This window comes from Sphaeramia orbicularis, chromosome 1, assembly GCF_902148855.1.
Source record: "Sphaeramia orbicularis chromosome 1, fSphaOr1.1, whole genome shotgun sequence".
Taxonomy (NCBI): domain Eukaryota; kingdom Metazoa; phylum Chordata; class Actinopteri; order Kurtiformes; family Apogonidae; genus Sphaeramia; species Sphaeramia orbicularis.
The window spans coordinates 25693517-25717200 of record NC_043957.1 but is presented as its reverse complement, the minus strand read 5'-3'; the positions used below and the strand labels follow the sequence as shown (position 1 = coordinate 25717200).

The window sequence follows — 23684 nt, the reverse complement described above, 5'->3', positions numbered from 1 at the left end:
TGTACTACTACAAATACAAGTATTTATTAGTTTTGGCCTTTTTTGGTTAAAACTCCCTAATGGTCAGAAAAAAAAAAAAACATAATCACCTTTTAACAGCATTGGGGAGGAGCATGTTCCTTATTGTTATTAGTTATTTATTTATGTTATGTAATTAAACTGCAAAATCAACTCAAACGTCATCATTTACTGCCCTTTACAAAAGCTAGTAATTCAACTATAGTTACTACTTGAATTCTCGGTGATTATTATATTCTTTGGGGTAAAAAGCTCGACCATACTGAGGTGAGTGTTGTCTGGAAGTTCAACCATATTTACCATTTTAAAATTGGAAAAGGAAGACATTTTATGAGACATTTTGCATTTGGGTGCTTCTATGAAACTGCTCCATAAAAACAGGACAGGGGGCTAAAAATTCAAACCAGATGTAGACTAATGTTATGAAGCAAGTTTGGATGTGCTTTGGGTCTATTTTAAAAATAAATATTTACTGAGATAAAAGAGAAACTATTTTTCAGATAAAACACTGCAAGGCAAGGCAGGTTTATTTCTATAGCAGATTTCATGTACAGGACAATTCAAAGTGCTTTACATAAAACATTAATAGCATTACGGCAGGGACATAATGAAAAGTATAGGCATGAGAAAAAAAAAGGAAAAGAAGAAAAAACAACAGATAAAACAGATACAAACTTTAAGCTTAAAAGACACAGTGCAGATCTGAATTTCTGAATAAAAACTCAATTCAAATGCAGCTGAGAACTATTTTTTCAAATAGAATACACTGTGGCAAAATCACTCGCAATTTATTTGTGTTTAAATGGGCAGGTTCTGCATGTAACACCAGTGGACACGATGGGTTACACACAAAACCCGGAATGAGACTGAGATTCAAAAAACCCTTCATGTCCGTATTAGAAAAACCGCTAGGATCATCAAATTTAACACAGTGTCTTTATTTATAGCGGTATATAAGACCATTTACAGCCATGTTTTCCAGATCAAATGCACTGACACCTAGGTAGCTTTTCCTGTCCTAATTTTGGTCCTATTTTTGGCCCAAATATTTGATTAAAAATGTATTAATTTTGGGATGGCTCAGAGCAAGAGTATAATTTCATTTTTTTTTTTTTTTACATTTATCTGAGGTCATCATTAGGTACATCCTAGGGGGAAATGTGTCTAAATTTCTTTTTTATTATTGGGTCTAAAAAGCTGGCAAAGTGCCAGATACTAAAATGAACCCAGTTTCATAGAAGCACCCAATTATAAAATGTCCTCTAAAATAATGTGAAAAATATGGACAATCATGAGCAATCTGAAATGTCTGAGGAAATATAAGTGCAATTTTAACAATATTCTTTTTACTAAAACATTTAGTAAAAAGCAGTATATTGTTAAAATTACTCTTATTTTTCTTAAGACATTTCAGGTTGTTCATGGATGTTCATGTTAGCCATTTTTTGTTTAAGGACAGTTTGTAAATGTAAGCACTGTCATACAGCAGTTTTACATTTTTTGCCCTAAAACAAAAGAAATATTAATGTTGATATCTTAAATCAGTATGAACAGGACATCTTACAGCTGTAGCCATGATGTGTCCCAATATTTTTGTCCATATAATTTATAAGCATCAATATTTCTTTAAAGTTTAATGGGAAATATGAAGAAAGTAGATGGGTAGTTGTGGTAGAAAATTATTATTTACAGTCAGAGCATGAAAAATATTTTAGTGATTTAAAGGTAGAACATTTAAAATCATAGTCATGGATAAAAAAACAAAATCAATGGAAACAAAAATAACAATTTAAACAAAACTAACCAATGCAATGCAATGATAGTTTTCCCAATATAAAACTAAATTATGTCATTTGTGAAAAAAACTCCTGAAGTCAATGTGTCCCAATACTTTTGTCCATATAATTTGTAAGCATCAATATTTCTTTAAAGTTTAATCGGAGATTTTTCTTCCCAAGTGAGATGTGAAGGAAATAGGTGGTGAGTTGTGGTAGAAAATTATTATTTACAGTCAGAGCACGAAATATATTTTAGAAATTTAGATTTAGAACATTAAAAATCATAGTCATGGATAAAAAAAACAAAAAAAAGAAACCCAAAATCACTGGAAATAAAGATAACAATTTAAACAAAATAACCAATGCAATGATAGTTTTTCCCAATATAAAACTATGTTATGACATTTGTTAAAGAAACGCCTGAATTCAACGTGTCCCAATACTTTTGTCCATATAATTTATAAACATCAATATTTCTTTAAAGTTTAATGGGAGCTTTTTCTTCTCAAGTGAGATGTGAAGAAAGTAGAAAAAGTAGAAGAAAGTAAAAAGTAGGAAAAAAAACAAAATCAATGGAAGCAAAGATAACAACGTAAACAAAACTAACCAATGCAATGATAGTTTTTCCCAATATAAAACTATGTTATGACGTTTGTTAAAGAAACGCCTGAATTCAGCATGTTCCAATACTTTTATCCTTATAGTGTAGTTTCTGGAATTTTTGGCGTTTTTTACTCAGATTTATCACTGCACTTCCAGACCTACTGTACATTATGACATGATCATGCACGTGCATACAGGTGTTTGTGCATCCTCTGATATCAATAAACATTTGTGACATTTGTTGGCTCTTTATCGTCTCATATGGCACCACGTATCTCTGAATGATCCCTTTGTCTCCTCGTATTCTTTGTTTTCATCTGCCGCCATTTTTGAGCTTTGTTGGAAACCTTTGTCTCCTGTTGTTTTTGTTTTTTTTCCTCATCTGCCTCATACACGCTTATTTCTGTTGTTCAGCCATGATGGTCTTGACCCCAATTTAGCCTATGAAAAGACCACGACATAATGATTTGGAGCTGTGTGTGAGTGTGTGGTGCAGGAGGATGGCGTTAGGGGTGTAAATTACTGACACTCCCCTGGCAGCATCAGCAGTTGTGACTGTCTCATTGAGTATTACCCCATATACGCCTGATCTATGGAACAGCACCGGGCCCCTGTTAATTCTATGCATGGGCCCTGCGTTGAATTTTAATCTGCCCTCTTTAACTGCACTACCATGAATCAACATATGCTATATGGACAAAAGTATTGGGACACGTTTAATTCAGGTGTTTCTTTTCTAACAGGGGTCTGGGATAGAAAACAATAATGATAAATATCATAAAACTGTTTGGTTTAAACTGTTATATTTGCTTCCAGAATGCCTCAGAGATCCATCCATGACTATGATTTTTAGGGTTGTGCAAAAAAATCGATTCATATAAAAATCGCGATTGTCATGTACTACGATTCAGAGTTAATTTAAAATGTCCTAAAATCGATTTTAAAAAAATAAAACAAATCCACCGGCAGTCTCACGCCATTAGCGCGATTAGTGGTTAGGGTTTGTGATTAGCGGCTAGCGTGGTTAGCGGTTAGGTTAACCAATTAGCAGCTAGACTGGAGTAGATCTTGAGGATCCTTTGCACACCTATAGATTGAAGCAGAAATCATTATGAATCAAACGATTTGAATCAAAAATCGATTTTGAATCAAATCATAGCCCCAAAAATCCGAATCGAATCGTGAGATAGTAAAGATTCCTACCAATAATGATTTTAATTGTTCAACCTCTAAATTGAAATTGAAAGGATGTATGAAACAACCTTTTTAGGAGTGATTATTGACCATAAACTCTGTTGGAAACCACAAATAGAATATATCAAACATAAAATGTCCAAGGCTGTTGTGATTCTTTATAAAACTCGAGATTTGTTAAACAAGAAATGTTTGCATATATTGTATTGTTCACTTGTAATGCCATATGTTATACTGTGTGGAAATTTGGGGCAATGTGTATAAAACTAACATAGACCCTATAATTAAACTCCAAAAAAAAAAAAAAGCTGTTAGAGGAATAAATAAAACTGGTTATCTTCAATCAAGTAGGATCTGGTATATTAAAATGTCCTGATATTGTATTTTTAAAAACAATGGAAGTTATGTTTCGTGCTAAAAGCAAAAGTCTTCCTGTTTGTATTCAGAAAAACTTTAAGTTAAGAGAAGGAAATTATAATTTATGAGGGATGTTTGTTTTTGAAACATGTAAAGCCAGAACTAACGTTATATATATCACTGCGTTTCTCTTATTGGTGTCAAACTATGGAACTAATTGAAGGATGAAGTGAAATTGTGTAGCTCGTCGAGTTTTAAAAAAGCTTTAAGTTGTCAAATTCTCAAGGGCTATGAAAGGGCAAGATCTAATATAGACTAATTTGTGTTAATGTTTTATTTGCTGCAACTTCAGGTGTGGAGTTGAAGTAAGAATGGGAGTAGGAGAAGCAAAAATAAACCTCTGACTTTAGCCTCTTCCATTTTCAGTTACCAATTGTGTGAATTTTGTGTCTTTTTTTATATGTATGTGTTTTTGTACATAACTGAAATAAAAATATTCATTCATTCATTCAAATTTCTAAAGTATTTTTCATGTTCTGACTGTAAATAATAATTTTCTACCACAACTAATCATCTACATTCTTCATAACTCATTTAGAAAGAATAATCTCATTAAACTTTAAGAAAATATTATCTCAAATCAGTATGAACAGGACATTTTACAACTGTAGCCATGATGTGCCCCAATATTTTTGTTAATATTGTTTATAAACATCAATACAACACCTTAATTCAATGCGTTCAAATACTTTTGTCCATATAGTGTACATCGGGTTTACAAATTTTATTCCATAAAATACTTCTGTTTAAATTGTTAACTTTGCCTCCAAAATGCCTCTGAGATCCATCCATGACTATGATTTTAAATGTTCAACCTCTAAATTTCTAAAATATTTTGCGTGCTCTGACTGTAAATACTAATTTTCTACCCCAACAAACCATCTACATTCTTCACAGCTCATTTAGAAAGAATAATCTCATATTAAACTTTAAGGAAATATTATCTCAAATCAGTATGAACAGGACATTTTACAGCTGTAGCCATAATTTGCCCTAATATTTTTGCCCATATTGTTTATAAACGTCAATACAAACACTTTAATTCAACGTGTCCGAATACTTTTGTCCATAGAGTGTACATCAGCTTTACAAGTTTTATTCCATACTTTTTCATTTAAAAGTTAAGAAAAACATGATCAATAAATGTCTTTGTTGCTGTTTAACTCGGATTGTTTTTATTTTTCATGTTTTTCTCGCTGCTTTTCACAAAACGCTACAGGAATCAGACTAAAAATGTTAGTGTTCATTGTGAAAACCATCATATGAGAATAAATGTAAGCTTCTGACTCCAATCCATCGTTTAGCAGCTCTGAAATCCTGCTACCGAGGATGGATGTCTAACAAAGGGGACGGCATTTCCCCTCAAATCCCTTCAAATCGTATCCTATGTATATGTAAATATAGTGTGTAATTTATTCTGATAGATGCCTCTCAATCAAAGCAACAGTTAAAAACGTAGCGGTAGATGTTGAGATTTAACATGGATCACAGTGTTACTGCGTTTGAGAAAAACTGAGCAGAAATCATGTGTATATACGAAGTAATGAATGACAGTTTTACTCACATTACATTTAGTGACATATATTCCCATTATTATGGTTAATTGTAAAATAGCTGATTTCATTGATTTCAGTGTATTTTTATCTCAGCGGCTGACCGGCCTTGAACTGTTGTGAAGGAGCTGTGTCTGACGTCCTCTTTATTTTCAAATATCTTCACCTACAAAACTACTAGTTGGATTTATTTCAGATTTTTCATGTAGCATCTTTGGGACAAAGTCTACAAAGTTTGTTGACAGTTTAAAGAAGTTTAGATTTTTTTTTTTTGTTATAATGGTCCATATTTTGATAGTTTATAACATGAAAATGGTGAGAGATATTAACAAGCACTGATAGGAAGTCATATATGGACTTTCATTTGAATCTACGACCTTTGACCTTCAAGGGTCAAACTCAAGGTCACCAATGTACAGATTTCAACAATCTTCTCCGAAATTACTGGTCGGATTAATTTAAAATCATATACACTACAAACAAAAAATTAAGGATATTTCATTTTTCTGTCTTTTTTTTTTTGTCATTTTTGCCATATGTAAATACAACTGTTTGGTCATTAAAAAAAATGTTTCAATTCACAAACAAAAAAGGAAAAAGCACTGTGCAAGAATCCCGACTGAAAAAAATAGCCTAAAAATTAAAAATATCCTTAACTTTGTGTTTGTAGTGTATATGTAGCTTCCTTGGAACAATGTCAACAAAGTTTGTTCATAGTTTTGAGAAGTTAAGATTTTTTTTTTTTTTTTTTTTTTTTAATTTGCCTTTACTTATAATGGTCCATATTTTGATGGTTTATAACATGGAAATGGTTAGAGATATTATTGAGCACTGATAAGAAGTCATATATGGACTTTCATTTGAATCTATGACCTTTGACCTTGAAGGGTCAAACTCAAGGTCACCAATGTATAGATTTCAACAATCATCGTCTGCAAAATTACTGGTCAGATTCATTTTAAATCATATACACTACAAACAAAAAGATAAGAATATTTTTAATTTTTGGCCTTTTTTTTCAGTTGGGATTCTTGCACAGCGCTTTTTACTTTTTTTGTGTGTGACTTGAATTGAAACACAATTTTTTTAATGACCAGACATAGTTTTATTTACAAATGGCAAAAATGACCAAAAACAAAAAAGACAAGAAAAAAAAAAAAGAAATATCCTTAACTTTTTGTTTGTAGTGTATATGTAGCTTCCTTGGAACAATGTCTATAAAGTTTGTTCATAGTTTTGAGAAATTTTGATTTTTGACAAATTTTTTGAAATATTAAATTTGTGCCTTTACTTATAATGGTCCATATTTTAATGGCTTATAACATGGAAGTGGTTACAGATATCAATATAGTTATTGAGCACTGATAGGAAGTCATATATGGACTTTAATTTAATTAGTTGTGTTCTCCTCCAGTGAAAGTACCACCCACTTCTATTGGGAGATTACAGGACTCTAACATAGTGGCAGAACCTGACAACCTCGCAAATCCAACTTGGTATTGATTTTTGACAGAACATACCATGAGATACAGGAACATTGGTCCTATTTTAATTTGCAACTGTAGGTGACAAATTTCCGATTCAGATCATGGACTGTGACTTTGCTTCAGAGATCAGTATATGACTCTTAGACATAATGTTTGGAAAGACTTCATATAAGTTCACAAGTCGAGAAAATAGGTGTTATTAAATAATCAATAACACAATCTTAGGTTAGTCTGTGCATTCGATCATATTTATTTTACTCATTTCAGATTCTAAAAGCTTCCACTTTTCCATCGAGCCTTTTAAAGAGCAGACCTCGTCTTCTTTAAGTTGTTTTCTCTCTCTGCCTGTTACTTAATTCGAGGTTGTCTCAGTGGTTGTTGAAATGTTTTCCATCCTCTTCTTTATTTTTGGGCTGTGATCGAACACAAAAACGAGGGAGGGAAGGAAGTGAGGAGGGGCCACCGCCACTACCGCGCCTTCGGCCGCCATCCGTCGCTTGTTTTTCTACTTGACCCTACTTTGACCCCTGAGGTCGACCATCTGGCTCCTAAAAACATCCTCCCGTCACCATCCCCCATCTGCTCATGCTAATAAAGCCATGCTAAGTGCTAAAGCCCCTCCTGACATCAGTGAAAATGTAAATGTATCTCACACATAAAATAATAGAACAAAAAAAAAGGGTCTGAATCAATCACCGGAGTAAAATCAATTAACGAAAGCCTTGTAGGGATAGCAGGTGTTTTTTTTTTTTGTAGCATTGTCTGACTGGTCAGTAATTAGGGTCAACACTCATAGCGTGCAAATGATGACACAAACCAGGCAAAATCCACAGCAGCCCTGATTGCATTCCTCTCACTCAATATAATTTCAATCTTTTATTCATCTGTTAGAGCTTGAAAGCTCGCCGACTCCCCCCGTTATTACCCTCTGCTTGTTTGTGAAATGCCAGAGGAGCTTCAGTGGGCGGGATCCATTGATTCATTGATCTGACGCCATGGAAACTGGAAGCAGAATGGAAGCCGAGGGGGTTAAAATAGAGACAAAGAGGAAGAGTGAAACCCTTAAACATACTCTCATCTCATCACAAGTGCAAAAAACTGTTGACTGCTGCTGTAAAGACAATAGTAACTGTCATTACAGTTTCACAACACACGTTGGCGGATAATCCTCCAATTCAGAGGCTGAATCTACATTAGCACTTAGTGGTGGTTTCTTTCATAATGGTCTCTTGTGGACAAACCTTCAACTAGACAGACTCAAGACCTTGGAAATCCAAAGGAAGATGTCTGATTGGCTGAAAGTCTGAAAAGGCCCACCTTAAACAACAGCACCTTTAGTGAGGAGCAAAATGACAAAGAGAGCTCATTTCTCCCCTCAGTGGAGTTTTATCGGCTATTGACCAACTTTTATAGATATCGCAACCACTATATTGTTTTTTTCTGCAGATAATTTCCCCCTATACATGGTTTTTTAGGCACAAACTATTCTATAATAAGCATATTTAATAGCATAAAGATAACACAAATAAACACAAACACAACCAAATGTCACTTCACAATTATCACTTCAGGAATCTGTCAAGGAAAAAATAAATATTTGCTTCAGCGCTTTATTAAATGTAAGGATGTGCAGCTTATTTTACACCTTAACAGCAATACAGGGTGTATAAAAAAAAAAAAAAAAAAACTATATATTTTGAAAAATTACCCCCAGTTCCACATTTGATAATTTTTGGAATGTTTCTTTATGGACGTTGGTAGGTAGGGGATTTGTGGATATTTGTCCAAATTTACAGACCCAGGTTTTCATGCATGAGTGAGCAGGGGCAAATTGCGCAATCCAAGTTGAGGGTTAACCCTAACCCTAACCCTAACTTGGCCTGTCCTCAGTGACATTTTCAGGCCTAAACGAGTTGAATTAACTTTGAAAGGCAGGAACAGCTGCCATGGGTAAAGAAATGAAATTGACATGGTGGCCAAAGTGTTAATGCTGTAACCTGGCAATTCTGTGGAAAACAAGATGGATGCCCATTGTCCCCTCCCATGACCTTTGATTGGATTTAAATCCCACTACTACTTTGCGCAAACCAGTTTTAACTTGGATTGCGCGATTTGCCCCTGCTCACTCATGCATGAAAACCTGGGTCTGTAAATTTGGACAAATATCCACCAATCCCCTACGTACCGACGTCCATGAAAGAACATTCCAAAAATTATCAAATGCGGAACTGGGGGTAATTTTTCAAAATGTTTTTTTTTTTTCTTTTTATACACCCTGTATAAGTAATATCTAATATAGATTTGAAACATAATCTGAAAGCTTCTGATTAAAAGAGGCCTCATACATCTGTCGGACTAAAAATAAACATACCTGAGATGTAAAGTGTATTTGGAAGCAGCATTGAGCTGAAGTAGCCTCTATTTATTTACTGGACTAAACACGTGAAGCATTGAACCAGGGGTTTTAATCATGAACTGCTCTCTTGCTGTAGCCACTCGTTCATCAGCACAAAACACACCGTCTTCTCCGTGTCTATAACAGGAAGCAGCGCAAGACGACGAATGAAACTCGAGCTGTTTAAACCTTTTTAAAGCTGGTCGCACACTCTTTCCAGGAATGAAATCGAGTAAATATTTAATGTTACCCCTTTAATATTAATCAAACTCAAACATTTTGCACATTTTAGCAACAAAATAAATTAATAGATAAACAAGTAAATAGTGAAGCCTGAGCAGACCACATGCTTGACAAACACAATTCATTTCCCTCTTCCTCATTGTGCTCCAGCTTTTTTTTTTTTTTTTTTCTTTTTGCTTCAAATTTGCAGCCTTTTCTTCCCATTTAACCTTGTTTTTCTATGATGTCTGTGTATATACATCTGGTACACAGTGTATGGAACTTGGTTGACTGTACTGATGCTTGTCTTGGCCAGTGTGCTTTTGTAAAAGAGAGTGTTTGTCTTATTGAGTGTGAGTCCTTCCTGGTTAAATAAAGGTTAAAAAAAGTCTGTACAGAAGAAGCACTTGATTTAGTTTTAGTCTCTGGACAATGTGCAGACAAGCTTGTTTTATTTACTAGATGGTTTACTTTCAGTCTTTTTATTAGCATGTAGAACTAAGAAAACTTACTTTATTGTGCAGATTTTAACATGATTTATGATGTACATGCAGTTTTAAGTATAAGTAATGGTATTATTTTTAAGAAGAACAGAAATAATGAGAAGCAAATGTTTTTATTTTCAAATATATCAGATTTATTGTCATTGTTTAACCCATATAGACCCAAACATCCACCGCCGACCAAAACCATCAACTGATCTAAACTGTTTAATACCTGTTGATCCACTAATCCTATCAATACATGTAAATAACTGGTGTAAAATACAGTTTATTATCTTTTCATGAGCATCAGATATGATCCATTTGGACGTTAAGAGGCTCCATAGTTACCGTGGAAACACTGTCATCTTCTACAACATTGATTCACCAGTAAAACCCATGGAGTTCGATCAATGGCAGTGGATGGAGACCCTGAGTTTATGTTCAGTTAATGATATATTTGCTGAAAAAGTCCCTTTTTCTTCTGTTTTCTCTGTTTTTGATATAGCACTGGGCTTTCATGGGTTAAAGGACTAGTTTAGAAGCAATGAAAGGCTGCTGAGCATTTTCAATAAAAGGCAGCACGGTAAAAAAATTCTTTGTTAAAATAAAGTTAAAATTATGATATGAGAGATAAAATATGTGTATACAAATTTGCACGTGTACATATTAATCAATCAATCAAATTTTATTTATATAGCGCCATATCATAACAAAAATTATCTCATGACACTTTATATATGAAACTCTGTACATGTACGCGCTTACACACAACAGTGTAAATAAGGTGGACGGTATCTTCCTGAGACCCAGGATAATGACAATTTTTAGCTTTTTTTTTACTTTAAACAACTGTCATGATTGGAACCTGCATAATGCAACAGTTTTTTCAGATACATTTTTTAAGTTATTCTTATTTATTTATTTATTAATTAATGCAGTGTTTTTCAACCGTGGGGTCGCCTGGAATTCAAATGGGGTCACCTGAAATTTGTAGTAACTGATAAAAATAAAAAATAAAAACTTACTAATAAAATATATGGTGAGTTGAGAGAGAAAATCACAATACATAAAAGACATGAGAAACTGTGAAGCTGAAACTGAAGCACTGCGGTACTGTTTATCTTTCAAATGTTCATTGTGGAAAGTATGTATTTATTGATTGAAAATTCCTTAATTGTTGGTAATTTATTTGGTATTTCATTGCAGCTGAACTGACTGTACATATCCTGACCAAGAAAAAAATTTAATTCTCACTTTGTGCAGTAATCTACACCTGGCTTTTCTGCCTCCGTCCATAATAATATACTTTAGATAGACTAAATGTCTTCTAAAATTAACATTTATTTGCAACATAGTATAGCAAACTATTACATGATTAAAAACAATTAATTTTAGCAAAAAAAACTTCTCCGTTTTGAATGTTTGGGGTCGCCAAAAATGTGTGCTGTTAAAATGGGGTCACGAGCCAAAAAAAGTTGGGAACCACTGTTTTAAAGGAATGTCCTTTGCAATGGACAGCATTTTTTAAGTAAAACTGTCAAACTTTTGTCCCCTTCAGAGGACAAAAATGCATTGCTGGGTTTCAGGAGGATATATGCAGCAGTGGGATCAGGAATCCGTCAGCTTATGCAGAACATATGACGGTCTGCAGGAAAATATTTGGAAATATAGTACATTCACTGTTTTGCGCATAAATTTGTCCTGTAAAGAACAAAATATTTAATAATCATCCTCTGTGACCTGACAAAGGATAAATCAGTGAATGAATGAATGGATGAATGAATGAATGGATGGATTATAAACTTGAATTTCTTTAGGTGCTCTGAAATGTGTCACCTTTGGAGCTCTATACAAAAGTGTGATGTGATGTTTGTGTGTTGATGGAGCAGGTGTTTTCTCACAGGTGTGTTGTTGTGTTTGCGCGTTATTTGCAGGAGCACAGCGTAGAGAACGGCGGCGGCAGCCAGGTGCTGTCGGAGTGTGAAGACTTCAAACAGGAGCGGTCTCGGATCAGCCGGCTGGAGAGACAGGCCCAAGACTTCCTCAATGCTGTGTTCCACAGAAAAGGTAGGGTGCACCTGTAAGGAAATCAAACACACCCTCTGCTCTGGGGTTGGATTCACTGTGTAACGTTTCAAGAACAAGAGGCAGCTGCTACTGTAAATATCCACGATGCATTACATAAAACCTATATTTATCGTGTAAGTATTTAGACCAGTGTTTTTCATCCATGGGGTTGCCTGAAATTTTTAGTAATTGATAAAACTAAAACTAAAAACTTACTTAAAAAAAATACATGGCGAGTTGAGAGAGACAATCCCAATACATAAAAGACATGACAAACTGTGAGTCTGAAACTGAAGCACTGTGGTACTGTTTATCTTTCAAATGTTCATTGTGGTCAGTTTCAGATGCTGCAGCTCTTTCATAATTCATAGTTTGAGTTCTTGTTTGTTCAGTATTTATTGTCAGCCTTGTAAATCCAAGCTGGACTGACTGTACATATCCTGACCAAGGAAAATAAAATTCTCACTTTGTGCAGTAATCTACACCTGGCTTTTCTGCCTCCGTCCATAATAATATACATTATATAGACTAAATGTTGTCTAAAATTAATGTTTATTTGCAACATAGTATAGCAAACTATTACATGACCAAAAACAAATTAATTTTAGCAAAAAAAAAAAAAAAAAGTCTTCGTTTTGAATGTCTGGGGTCGCCAGAAATGTGTGATGTTAAAATGTGGTCACGAGCTTAAAAAGGTTGAAAAACACTTATTTCGACCATGACACACATTTTACAATTTTTCCACAGTGGATCTGAAATGGAGCAACCAAGATTTGAAGTTTGAAGTTGATTTTTGATTTTTTTTAAAGGGACAGCGCATATTAATAAACACATTCTGGGCCAATACGGAAAGTTATAGCCAGGGCTCATTTCCATCTTTAGTCTTTTATATAGAACAACATTGCACATATAAAAACAGTCCAATCCAATGTACTCACTCAACAGGCAAGTAAAACGCATTTTTCATTCATACTACAGTGTACACACTAGAGCTGCACAATATTGGAAAAAACTGACATTGCGATGTATTTTTTTAACCCTGCAATATATATTGCGATATGAAAAAATACTCAGGAGGATATAATAGCTGTGTTGTGCCAACATAAATGGTCAAACAAATTAGTTGTGTTTCCTCTCGTGTCGACAGGTGCATGAAGGCACTGTCGACACAGAACACATGTTTCAGTTTCATCCTTCTTGTAGCCAAAATAATTCCAGATAACTGACGTTGCTTTTCTTTTTGGCACCAAGTCTTCATTTATGGGGATTTTCTCTGGTTTGTCTCTCATTTTTCAGTGTTGTTACTAGCAACTCACTCCAAACTGATTAAGAACGATTGTGATTGGTGGATCACTGTGTGCAGTGTGTGTCAGGTATAGGGGTGTGTATTGGCAAGAATCTGGCAATATGATACAAATCACAATACTAGGATCACGATATATCATGATACTGTTAAAAAGGCAAGTTTTTGTTTGTTTCCTTTTTTTAAATGATTATTTCCTGGAAGAATTACACCAGAAATCTGCACAAATACTAAACACATTTTTATTTGATCACAACAGGATCTAATGCTATGTCACAAAATGTTCCTGTGTTAAAACTTAAATTATGTTTTACAGACATTACAGATTAAGATCCTGTTCAAATGTTCATATTCTATTAGTTCATAACTAACATCATAACATTATTTTTATGCAATCCCAACAAAGAAACTAACATCTGCCTCTCTCAGACAGTAAAAACTACTTTTAGGATGCTTCAAATAATCGTTATTTAATAAAACAGTGTTAAATAATAATAAATAACATATAAACCATAAAGACAACCAAAAAACAAAAATGAACCTCTGCCATGTCTGCATTTCAATGAATACCTAAAAATATCGATACAGTACTTTTTAATATTGATACAGTATTGTGAAATGAAATATCACAATATATTGCAGAACCGATATTTTCGAACACCCCTAGTCAGGTACCCAGGTTGAAATTAGATGAGAACATCTTGATGACGATGCTCAAACGATATATTGTGCAGCTCTAGTACACACACACACACACACACACACACACACACACACACGATTACAGAATGCCAGATGAGTTTAGGTCAGATTGTGCAGTTTCCATGACTGTAGATGCTTAGTGAATGAGCTGAGGATGGGCAGGTCTCAGATAACAGTTGGTAATGTGTTCCAGGTTTGAAAACACAGTCTGTCTTCTGCTAAACACTACTACACTAAACTATACAGTCACCTCTGGAACGAGCCCTGGTCGGTCTGTTTACAGTACGAGTTCCTATAATGAAACAGGGGCTAAAACCACGGAGGACTGGAAAGACCACCATACATTCTACATATTTTATCACATTTTCCCAGCTCAATAAGTTATGGTTTTTTTTATGCTAACACCGTCATGATGAGTCCTTGATTTTTATATATATATATATATATATATATATATATATATATATATATATATATATATATATATATATATATATATACACCAGGAATCCCAGTTCTCGATGTTGAAGTTGATGGATGAATTTCAAAATTTTGATTTTTTTGTACAAATTTTTACGACACTATTCACTCGATCCTTTTCAAATTTGACAAACACTTTTTTTCAAAATATATATTCCTTATTTTTATTTGTTTTATCAACACACAATACAACATAGAAACTAGGGGTCACTGGTTGAACACAAAATATTTAAATGACAGACAGTAGTAATTATGCATTGTTTTGTTTATAGTCCAGCCATTTTCTCCAGCGCTTAATGAAGATATGTTCCTTGAGCTGTAGGTCATAAGTCAATCTTTCCATAGAGTAGATTTGCTCTATTTTAGCCACTAGTCCTCATGGGGGGGGGCATCAGTTTTGAGCCAGTCCCTTGTAACAGCCTTTTTGGACGATACACATTTTTTACATACGAGGGGGGGCTGAAAAGTTCATAGTCTGACTAAGAAGGAGTTCTTCCACAGCAATGTAACTTAGCATACATTAAATTCAACCTTTCCTGATGCTAACTGCATGGTTTCCTTCCAGATGAACCCGCACTGGATAAATAATTTAGGACTTTGAAAGTAGTACCAGAGACATTTGGTGAACCATCCATGGCACCGTGGTCTTATCAAATGTCTGCAGAAAAAGGGGTTAGCCCCCAAGGACATTCATGCTGACATGGTTGCTATAGGGGATGATGCTCCAGCTTTACCAACTGTGCAAAACTGGGAAGCTGAATTCAAGAGGGGTAGGGAGAACGAGGGAGGGGTGAAAAGCAAGCATTTTCATGAAATGTCTGTAGTACTACTTTTCAAAGTCCTAAATTATTTATCCAATGTGGGTTTATCTGGAAGGAAACCATGCAGTTAGTATCAGGAAAGGTTGAATTTAATGTATGCCAAGTTTCATTGCTAAAATTTTCAGAGCTTGTTTATCTGCTGTTTCAACACGTTTTCAAGTGGTTTTGTGTGTAGGTTTTGTGTGAAACGACCATTGTGTTGAAATACAGTTTGGCTGTTTCAGCTGTCAAGTTATTTGTGATGAATCTGAAATTGGATAAATTAAATCTCATTTAGTTTACAGTTTTTTTGACTTGCTATTTAAAGTTGATGATAACATGAGTATTTCATCTGTGTAATACTCCCAGTTTTGTTCATTGCAACATCAATGCAACATCTACACTTGTCTTTGTGTGGACTTTCAGCTTTAATTCAAGGGCTTTAGCTAGAATATTGCAATAACCACTGACGAATTGCATAGTTCCAAATCTAGAGGCAAAAATACGTTTGTGTCAATTTCCAAATACTTATGGACAATTGAATCTATTTTGATGAAGATGATCCAGAATCCATCCTAGTGGGCGTCAGGATGTGCTGTCGTCTTCATCACTTCCATACTGACACACACACGCACACACACACTCATCAGTCATTTTCTTACTCATTACCATTTTCCCTCTGGTCATGAATATCTGGAATGTCTCGGTATATCCAGAGGTATATTTCAGACAGGTTAAGTTGGAAAATTTGGTCAATTCCCCGGGGAAATCAGTGAATATAGGGGAATTTCACAAAAAGTATTCCTATAAGGGAATATAATACCAGGGTTTAATATAGAATAGATTTCACTTTTACTGCATTTAATTATTCTCCATCCTAATTGGAATTAAAACTAGGCCACAGCAGAAAACCTGATTTATTTATTTATTTTATTATTGATTTTGGTTGAATTGTTATTAATACTTCACCATCAGTTTTGATGTCTAATGGTCCTGTTTTGTTTCATGACTTCAAAGCAGCAGGAATACATCGATTTACACAGAATTTACATTTCTTTTGTTTTTCATCTTTGTGTTCACATCAACTGAGAATTTTTTAGCACCTTGGACTGTTTGTACTACCTCCATATTTTAGAATTCTGTCTGTAGTAACAATGTTTTTGTTTTTTTTTTCTACATGGCTGGAAAAACCTTCAAAACATCAAACCAGTTTTTAACAAAGGCTTTGATTGCTTTTAACCGAACACACTTCACCAAGAAACTTGAGCCCGGGAAGCGAAAAAAAAAAAAAAAAGGAACTCTGGAAAACGATACATCCATGAATGAACTGGTAACTTTCTCAGAGTTTTCCAATTGGGACAAAGGCACTTCTGCCTCGCAGGTAGACCCTAAACTGGTTAAGATCTGGGTCACAGAGGCCGACCCATTTTCCCCGACCCATGCTAACAGGGCCATGATTACAATCAGAGGCCATGAGGGAAACTCTGTCGGGTATTTTACTTGCTGGTGAACCGTTTTGGAGGAGGAACTAATGATAAATTGGGAAAGAATTAAGTCTTTTAAAATAGAGGGTTGACACATGTGGGAAAACGCTGCTGACAGAAGCCAAATCAGAGGAGATGAGGTTGAACACGTTGAATTATGTGCATTATGATCAAAAATCGACATATTTCAATATACAGCAGGGACTTCCATATCCATATACAGAACATACTTTTACTGAATAAATAGTTTATATTAAATTACCACAAGGAAAGGCCAAATTCAGTGGTGTAGTGGTTAGCCCCTTCCACCTAAAAGATAAGATAAGACTTTAATGATCCCACCAGGGGGAAATTACACAGTTGACAGTAGCAAAAATACAAAATTAAAAAGCAGGGAAGGCTGAAAGCAGAAAATATACACTTCTGAAACATAAAAATGTAAAGAGAATAAAGAAAAATGCTATTTGGGTGCTTCTATGAAACTGGTACCTAAAAGCAGGACAGAGGGGCTAAAAATTCAAACAAGTTGAAGACCAGACCTGGACATTGTACGGCCCTGACCCTGACTGGACCCCATGAAGTCACTGGCAAATTAAAAGTCAATGCAAATATATATCATTGTAGTAGATGCAACCAATACAACGGCACTGCTTTTATTTTGAAGGATCTGCTAAATTAGTGTTTTTTTGTGCATACTTTCTGTATTTAGCATAAGGCTTATGCACTGATTGGTTTGTTTGTCAGTTTCAGCCCATTAAGATGTCAGCTAATGCCAAAAAAAGAAAGACTGATTCAGAATGCAGAGTTTTTAACAAGACATGGACTTCTAAGTTGTATTCTTTGCTCACATTTTCATTGTATCATTGTATTGTTTCACTTACTGTTTAGATAGATAGATAGATAGATAGATAGATAGATAGATAGATAGATAGATAGATAGATAGATAGATAGATAGATAGATAGATAGATAGATAGATAGATAGATAGATAGATAGATAGATAGATAGATAGATAGATAGATAGAAATAGCCGAGCTACAAGTGTATTGGTGTGGCCCTTAAGAACTGTCAAAGTTTCTCATGTGGCCCCATAAGAAAATTAGTTGCCCACCCCCAGACTAATGTTATGAAGCAAGTTTGGAAGCACTTTGGGTCTATTTTAAAAAAAACAAAAAAAAAACATATATTCATTGAGATAAAAGAGAAACTATTTTTCACATAAAACACATTTTTTATATTATTATTATTTATTTATTTATTTTTTTTACACAAAAATCTGCATGTAACACGGTAAAAAATACACAAAAATTACGCGCTACTACTTTTTCAAATATCTTTTTATTCCCTCACAGGTACATTTTTGGAATCGAGCTGATTATGCAAGGCAGAGTGTTTCACAAAAATGACTGCTGTTGCAAAATCACTTGTGTGATTAAATGGGCAGGTTCTGCATGTAACACAAGTGGACACAACATACACATAAAATGAGACTGATATTCATGAAAAACCTGCATGTCTGGATTAGAAAAACCATTAGGATCGACAAATTTAATACAGTGCCTTTATGTATAGCATTATATAAGACCATTTACAGCCATGTTTTACAGATCAAATGCACTACGACACCTAGGTAGCTTTTACTGTTCCAATTTTGTTCCTAGTTTTTGGCCCCAATATTTGATTAAAAATGTATTAATTATGGGATGGCTCAAAGCAAGAGTATAATTTCTTTGCATTTATCTGAAGTCATCATTAGGTACATCCTGGGGGGAAATATGTCTAAATTTCTCTTTTATTATTGGGTCTAAAAAGCTGGTGAAGTGTCAGGTACCAAAATTCATAGAAGTTTCATAGAAGTGCCCATTTATATAAATTTAGATTTCAATTTGAATATTATATACATATTTACAATTTATTTGCACATGCACATGGTAAGAAAGTTCCATGTTTGATTGGAGCCTTCTGGGTTCTGGTTCTGGTTCCTCCATCTAAAACGGGTATATGTAGTTTAAGTCTTCTGTCAAAGCCCTGGACCAAAGTACTGTGGAAGATCTAGAGTTGGTCCCAGAGCACTTTCAATGGCAGCTCACTGCTCCTAATGGGCTAAATGCTAATGCTATACGCTAATGCTAGGTACTATGTACATACATGTATATACAACTGCTCATATTTTTACTCACATTATTTTTTATTTGGAACCTTTTTCAAGTCAAACATGTAATAAAAACTAGTCATTGTGTTATTCTGATTATGCATTATGCATTCATTTTCCTGTCTAGTTGTAAGTCTGTAGTCCAGTCTTTCATGTTCAAACTTCATCAAAATCATCTAAAAATCAATCAAAATATTTCCATAAAGATTGTTCTTAGCTACCCAATTAAATAATTCAATCTTCGATGTATGAAACACTGAAAAAAAAATATTCTCAAGGAACTTCCTTACTAAGTAAAGGTTAAATAGATAAAACAGAAAATACTATAAAATAAAGTACTGTCATACCATAGAATCCTCTCTGACAAAACATAGAGGTAAAGCAGTGAGAAATGACACAAGGGTCAATGTTTGCATTGACAAAACTATTTTATATTTGGTTCTTAAGTCTTCATGTATCTGTGACTTAAACTTGAAGGCACCTGGAGCTTTGTTTGGGCCAATTGTTCTGGTGACTATTTAGGAAACCTGCCACTTAAGGTCTGAATAGAACTGTCTTCAACTATTACTTTTGCGTAAAATGTTACACTTTGATGACCCAGAGGTTGAGGCTCACAGAGTGAAAGTATAAAGGATCACAAGGATTTCTGAAATGTAGACTGAAAAGGAAACACTTACACAAAGAAATGTAATAACTGTATTCTTCCATGTCTTTAGATAGAATTTGCTTGTGACTGATTCTTTTCTTGATCAGATTAAAACCAGCACGAGCACCTATGAACTACCCAAACATAAAGAAAATATATTAAAAAGCCTACAAAAAAACCCAATATGCATTAAAAACAGCAGAAAACTCTTATAATTGATTAGTTATAAAAAAAAAATAATAATAAAAATCTCTGCGTCGCTGCATTAACTGTCATGTTTTTGCTTATATCGTCACCTGTGGTGTCAAATGATCATCTATTCAGTGTCCAAATATTGGCTCAGATGCTGTAACCCTTCCAAGAGTGTATCAGGTTTTTGTCCCCAGGTACGCATCTATTAAAGACAGATGAGCCTGTGTTTTTTGTTTTTTTTTTGTTTTTTTTTTACAGAGATGTAGGGGGAGGAGCATATATCTGTCTAATCAATGACTGGCTCCTTGTCAATGTGGCTGCACTGCCTGTGGAGCTGCTATATATAGACAAACAAACAAACATGACCATGATCCACACTCAGAGGCCGGCGTTCATGTTCAACATCTGTCAGAACCGAGGAAATAAATGCATGAAGTTAACGGTGGGGTATGAGATATTGGAGAAACGGTTCAAGCAAGCTACATTTTGAAAATGCTCAATTCAGAAGTCCGAACCCCTTTCTTCAGACATCCCCCAGAAGCCACACCTCCAGAGTACTGGCACACACAATGCTTGTTCTCGAGGGTTCACGAGCGCTGCACAGCAACAATTCACCCCGACCCCGATCCATGCATACCTCCAACACCCCCGCTCTTATAGAACAGCCCCAGTTCATACCTATCTGACTAACATTACATTTCCTAGTGATTTATGTCAGTGACAAAACAGTTTGCCTTTGAACTTTCTATCCTAATATAACTAATATAGACAGCAAATCTGCCAGTGTTGATTTTCCAGTGTTACTTGTATTTAACACCATTCAGAGTTAATATAACATTTGATCCATAAAAACTAACACTCGCAGAGTCAGCTTGTGTCTTTGATGGTGTCATTTTTCAGGGTACATTTACCAGGTGTTGAGGAGCATGATTGAACACCATAATGGGTGTTGATTTCTGGACAGTGCAACAGAGAAGACCAGTGTGCTCATGGACGTCATATGAGGCGTCATATAAGCGGCATTTTACTTCTGAAACAAGGCTATTTATTAGGCTGGAAGGACCTTTTCTGCCAGCTCTGTCACTATCATAATGTGTATACTTCTGTTCGGACCAACTTGCTAACCAGCTGCTAAAATTAGCTCTGGCTGCAAACTTAGAACGTCGAACATGCTAATTTTAGCTCGATGGCTTCTTGCATTGTAGTCTTAGGTAATTCATACAATTCATACAAGAGTTCAGAGCAATGCTATTGAACAAATAGTAAGTGTCATGGTGCACTCCTGCGTTGCCACAGACCCCTCCCTCAGACTCTTTATCAACTTCACCTGCTGGCACCTGTCACACCTGGAGCACATCTGCATTAGGAGCCCTGTTAAAGAAAAAAATATTTTTTTTTTTGTTATTGCAGTACTTTTTGGAGTGATATTGTACATGTGTGGTGGATGGTTAGACTTAACACTAACAGATTGTACATTTTTAACTCTAATAGTGTTAATCCCAGTGGACAATGTACACCTTATGAGTAGTGTAGTAAACACTAGTTAAATTTACATTTAACACCACAGAATGTTACTTGAATACTGGTGCAGTGTTGAATAGTTAACTCTGTTGGTGTCACTAATTAATGAACTTTGAATACTAATCTAGTGTTCTTTTCATATATTGTGGTGTTAATATTTTACACTTGAAGAGTTTGTCTGAACACTGTCATAGTTTAATCATTTTAACACTTTCAAAAGTGTTAATTTAACACTTAACTGGTGGTTCCCATATAAACCCTGGCTTGGTGTTAATTTCAACTCTGAGGGTGTTAAATTTGCATTTTCAAATTTGCAGTGATAGCCAAGCTGTGGCTCTGGCTTCGTTTCCTGAGTCCATACTGAAAATATGTCCAAAGTTTGAGCCAATTTCCTAAAATGTTCAGTTGTTGGTTGAACGGGACAGAGCAGACAGCCAACAGCCTGGAGGGGGCGGGACATGAAGTGGCTCATTTGTATTTAAAGGGCCAGCGCTCAAAACCACCTTTCTAGTGTCATTACTCAGAAATAAGGTTGAAGATGGACCTGTGGAGTTGAATTAATGAAGAATTCAGACCCATACATAGCATTTACTGTTTATGTAAACCACAGGGAAATGTTTTAAAATGCATAATTCCCTTTAAAAAAAAAAAAAAAAAGCTAAATATCACTCCTTTAAGAAATTTCAGGTTTTTCACCTTTTTTGTGAAAAGTTAGTTTATAGATGTAAACATTTTCATAATCAAATTTGATTTTTGCACTAAACCAAAGAGAAAAATTTGTGGTTGATGTTTTTGTAGGTTATGTTATTATTTTACTTAATTGACAATGGGCTGAATGACACGCCTGCATTAAGAATTCAGACCCAAACATAGCATTTACAGTTTATGTAGACCACAGGGAAATGTTTGAAAATGCATAATTCCATTAAAAAGAAAAAAAAAAAAGCTAAATATGACTCCTTTAAGTAAAATAAATTACGTAAAAACCATCTCTGAGGCATTTTGGAAGCAAAGATAACAATTTAAACAAATCTAACCAACGCAATGATATTCATCCCAATACAAAACTATATGGTGACATTTGTCGTTATTGTTTTGTATCCCAGACCCCTGTTAGAAAAGAAACACTTGAATTCAACATGTCCCAATACTTTTGTCCATATAGTGCAGGGGTGTCAAACTCCAATCCTTGAGGGCCGGTATCCTGCATATTTTAGATATTTCCCTCTTCCATCACACCTGGAAGCCATTACATCATTATCAGGTTTCTGCAGAGCATATTGGTGAGCTGATCATTAATTGAACCAGGTGTGATGGAAGAGGGAAATCTCTAAAACATGCAGGATAACGGCCCTCGAGGACTGGAGTTTGACACCTGTGATATAGTGTGTATCTGTGGGTCAGACTTTGGAACCGTGCACCTCACTGCAGCTACACTCCAAGAAATTATGTTTAACTACACAACAACTCCAATTACACCTCGTTAGAAATATCAGCCTTCTCACATTATGTTTTGCAAGAAATGTAATCATACTGTTGGCTTTGTTGTATGGAAGCATTATTTGTCACCGAAAAATCCATCATTTTTGTCATCATTGTACAATTGTCGGGAGGTAGACGTAAAAGGACAGGACACAAATCCAATATCGAACGGGAAAAGTGGTTGTAATGTGTCTTTTACCAAGTCAGAAACATAAAATGTGGATGTGTGTAAATGAATCGGGTGTTCATCAGGACGGAGGATGGGTTTGTGAAAACGGGAAAGGCAAAAAGGTCAGACACGAATAATCAATGGTTAGTGTAGAGAAAATAAACACTGCCAAAACAACAGCAGCTGAAAAAAATTTCCAAGGCCGTTTTTCACCTACATGGACACCAACGCCATTGTGCTGCAGCTACAGAGTCTTATTTCAGGAACATTGCTCATTTATTATTTGGGTCTTGTTTGCTTTTCTTGTTTACATCCCAGGTTTGGAAAGGTTTTATGTATGTGAATAAGAAAGCACTTAGTGGAATAACATTGCAACCAGTAATCCTATTAGTACATTTTAATAACTGAGGTAAAATACAGTTTGTCATCTTTTCATGGTCATCAGATATGGAAACACCGTCACCTTCTACAACATTGATTCACCAGTAAAACCCATGGAGTTGAGTGTAGACACTTATGAGCATCTACTTGATC

The 23684-nt window shown here is 34.9% G+C and overlaps 1 protein-coding gene across 1 annotated transcript in view; it reads left to right on the top strand.

Moving 5' to 3' along the window:
• The window catches only part of lcor (ligand dependent nuclear receptor corepressor), a 161674-nt gene that overhangs the window by 100735 nt on the left and 37255 nt on the right, over positions 1-23684 (top strand). The window contains exon 4 of the mRNA XM_030132628.1: positions 12087-12219. Coding sequence (XP_029988488.1) covers positions 12087-12219 — 133 coding nt within the window. The remainder of the gene's footprint in view (positions 1-12086; positions 12220-23684) is intronic.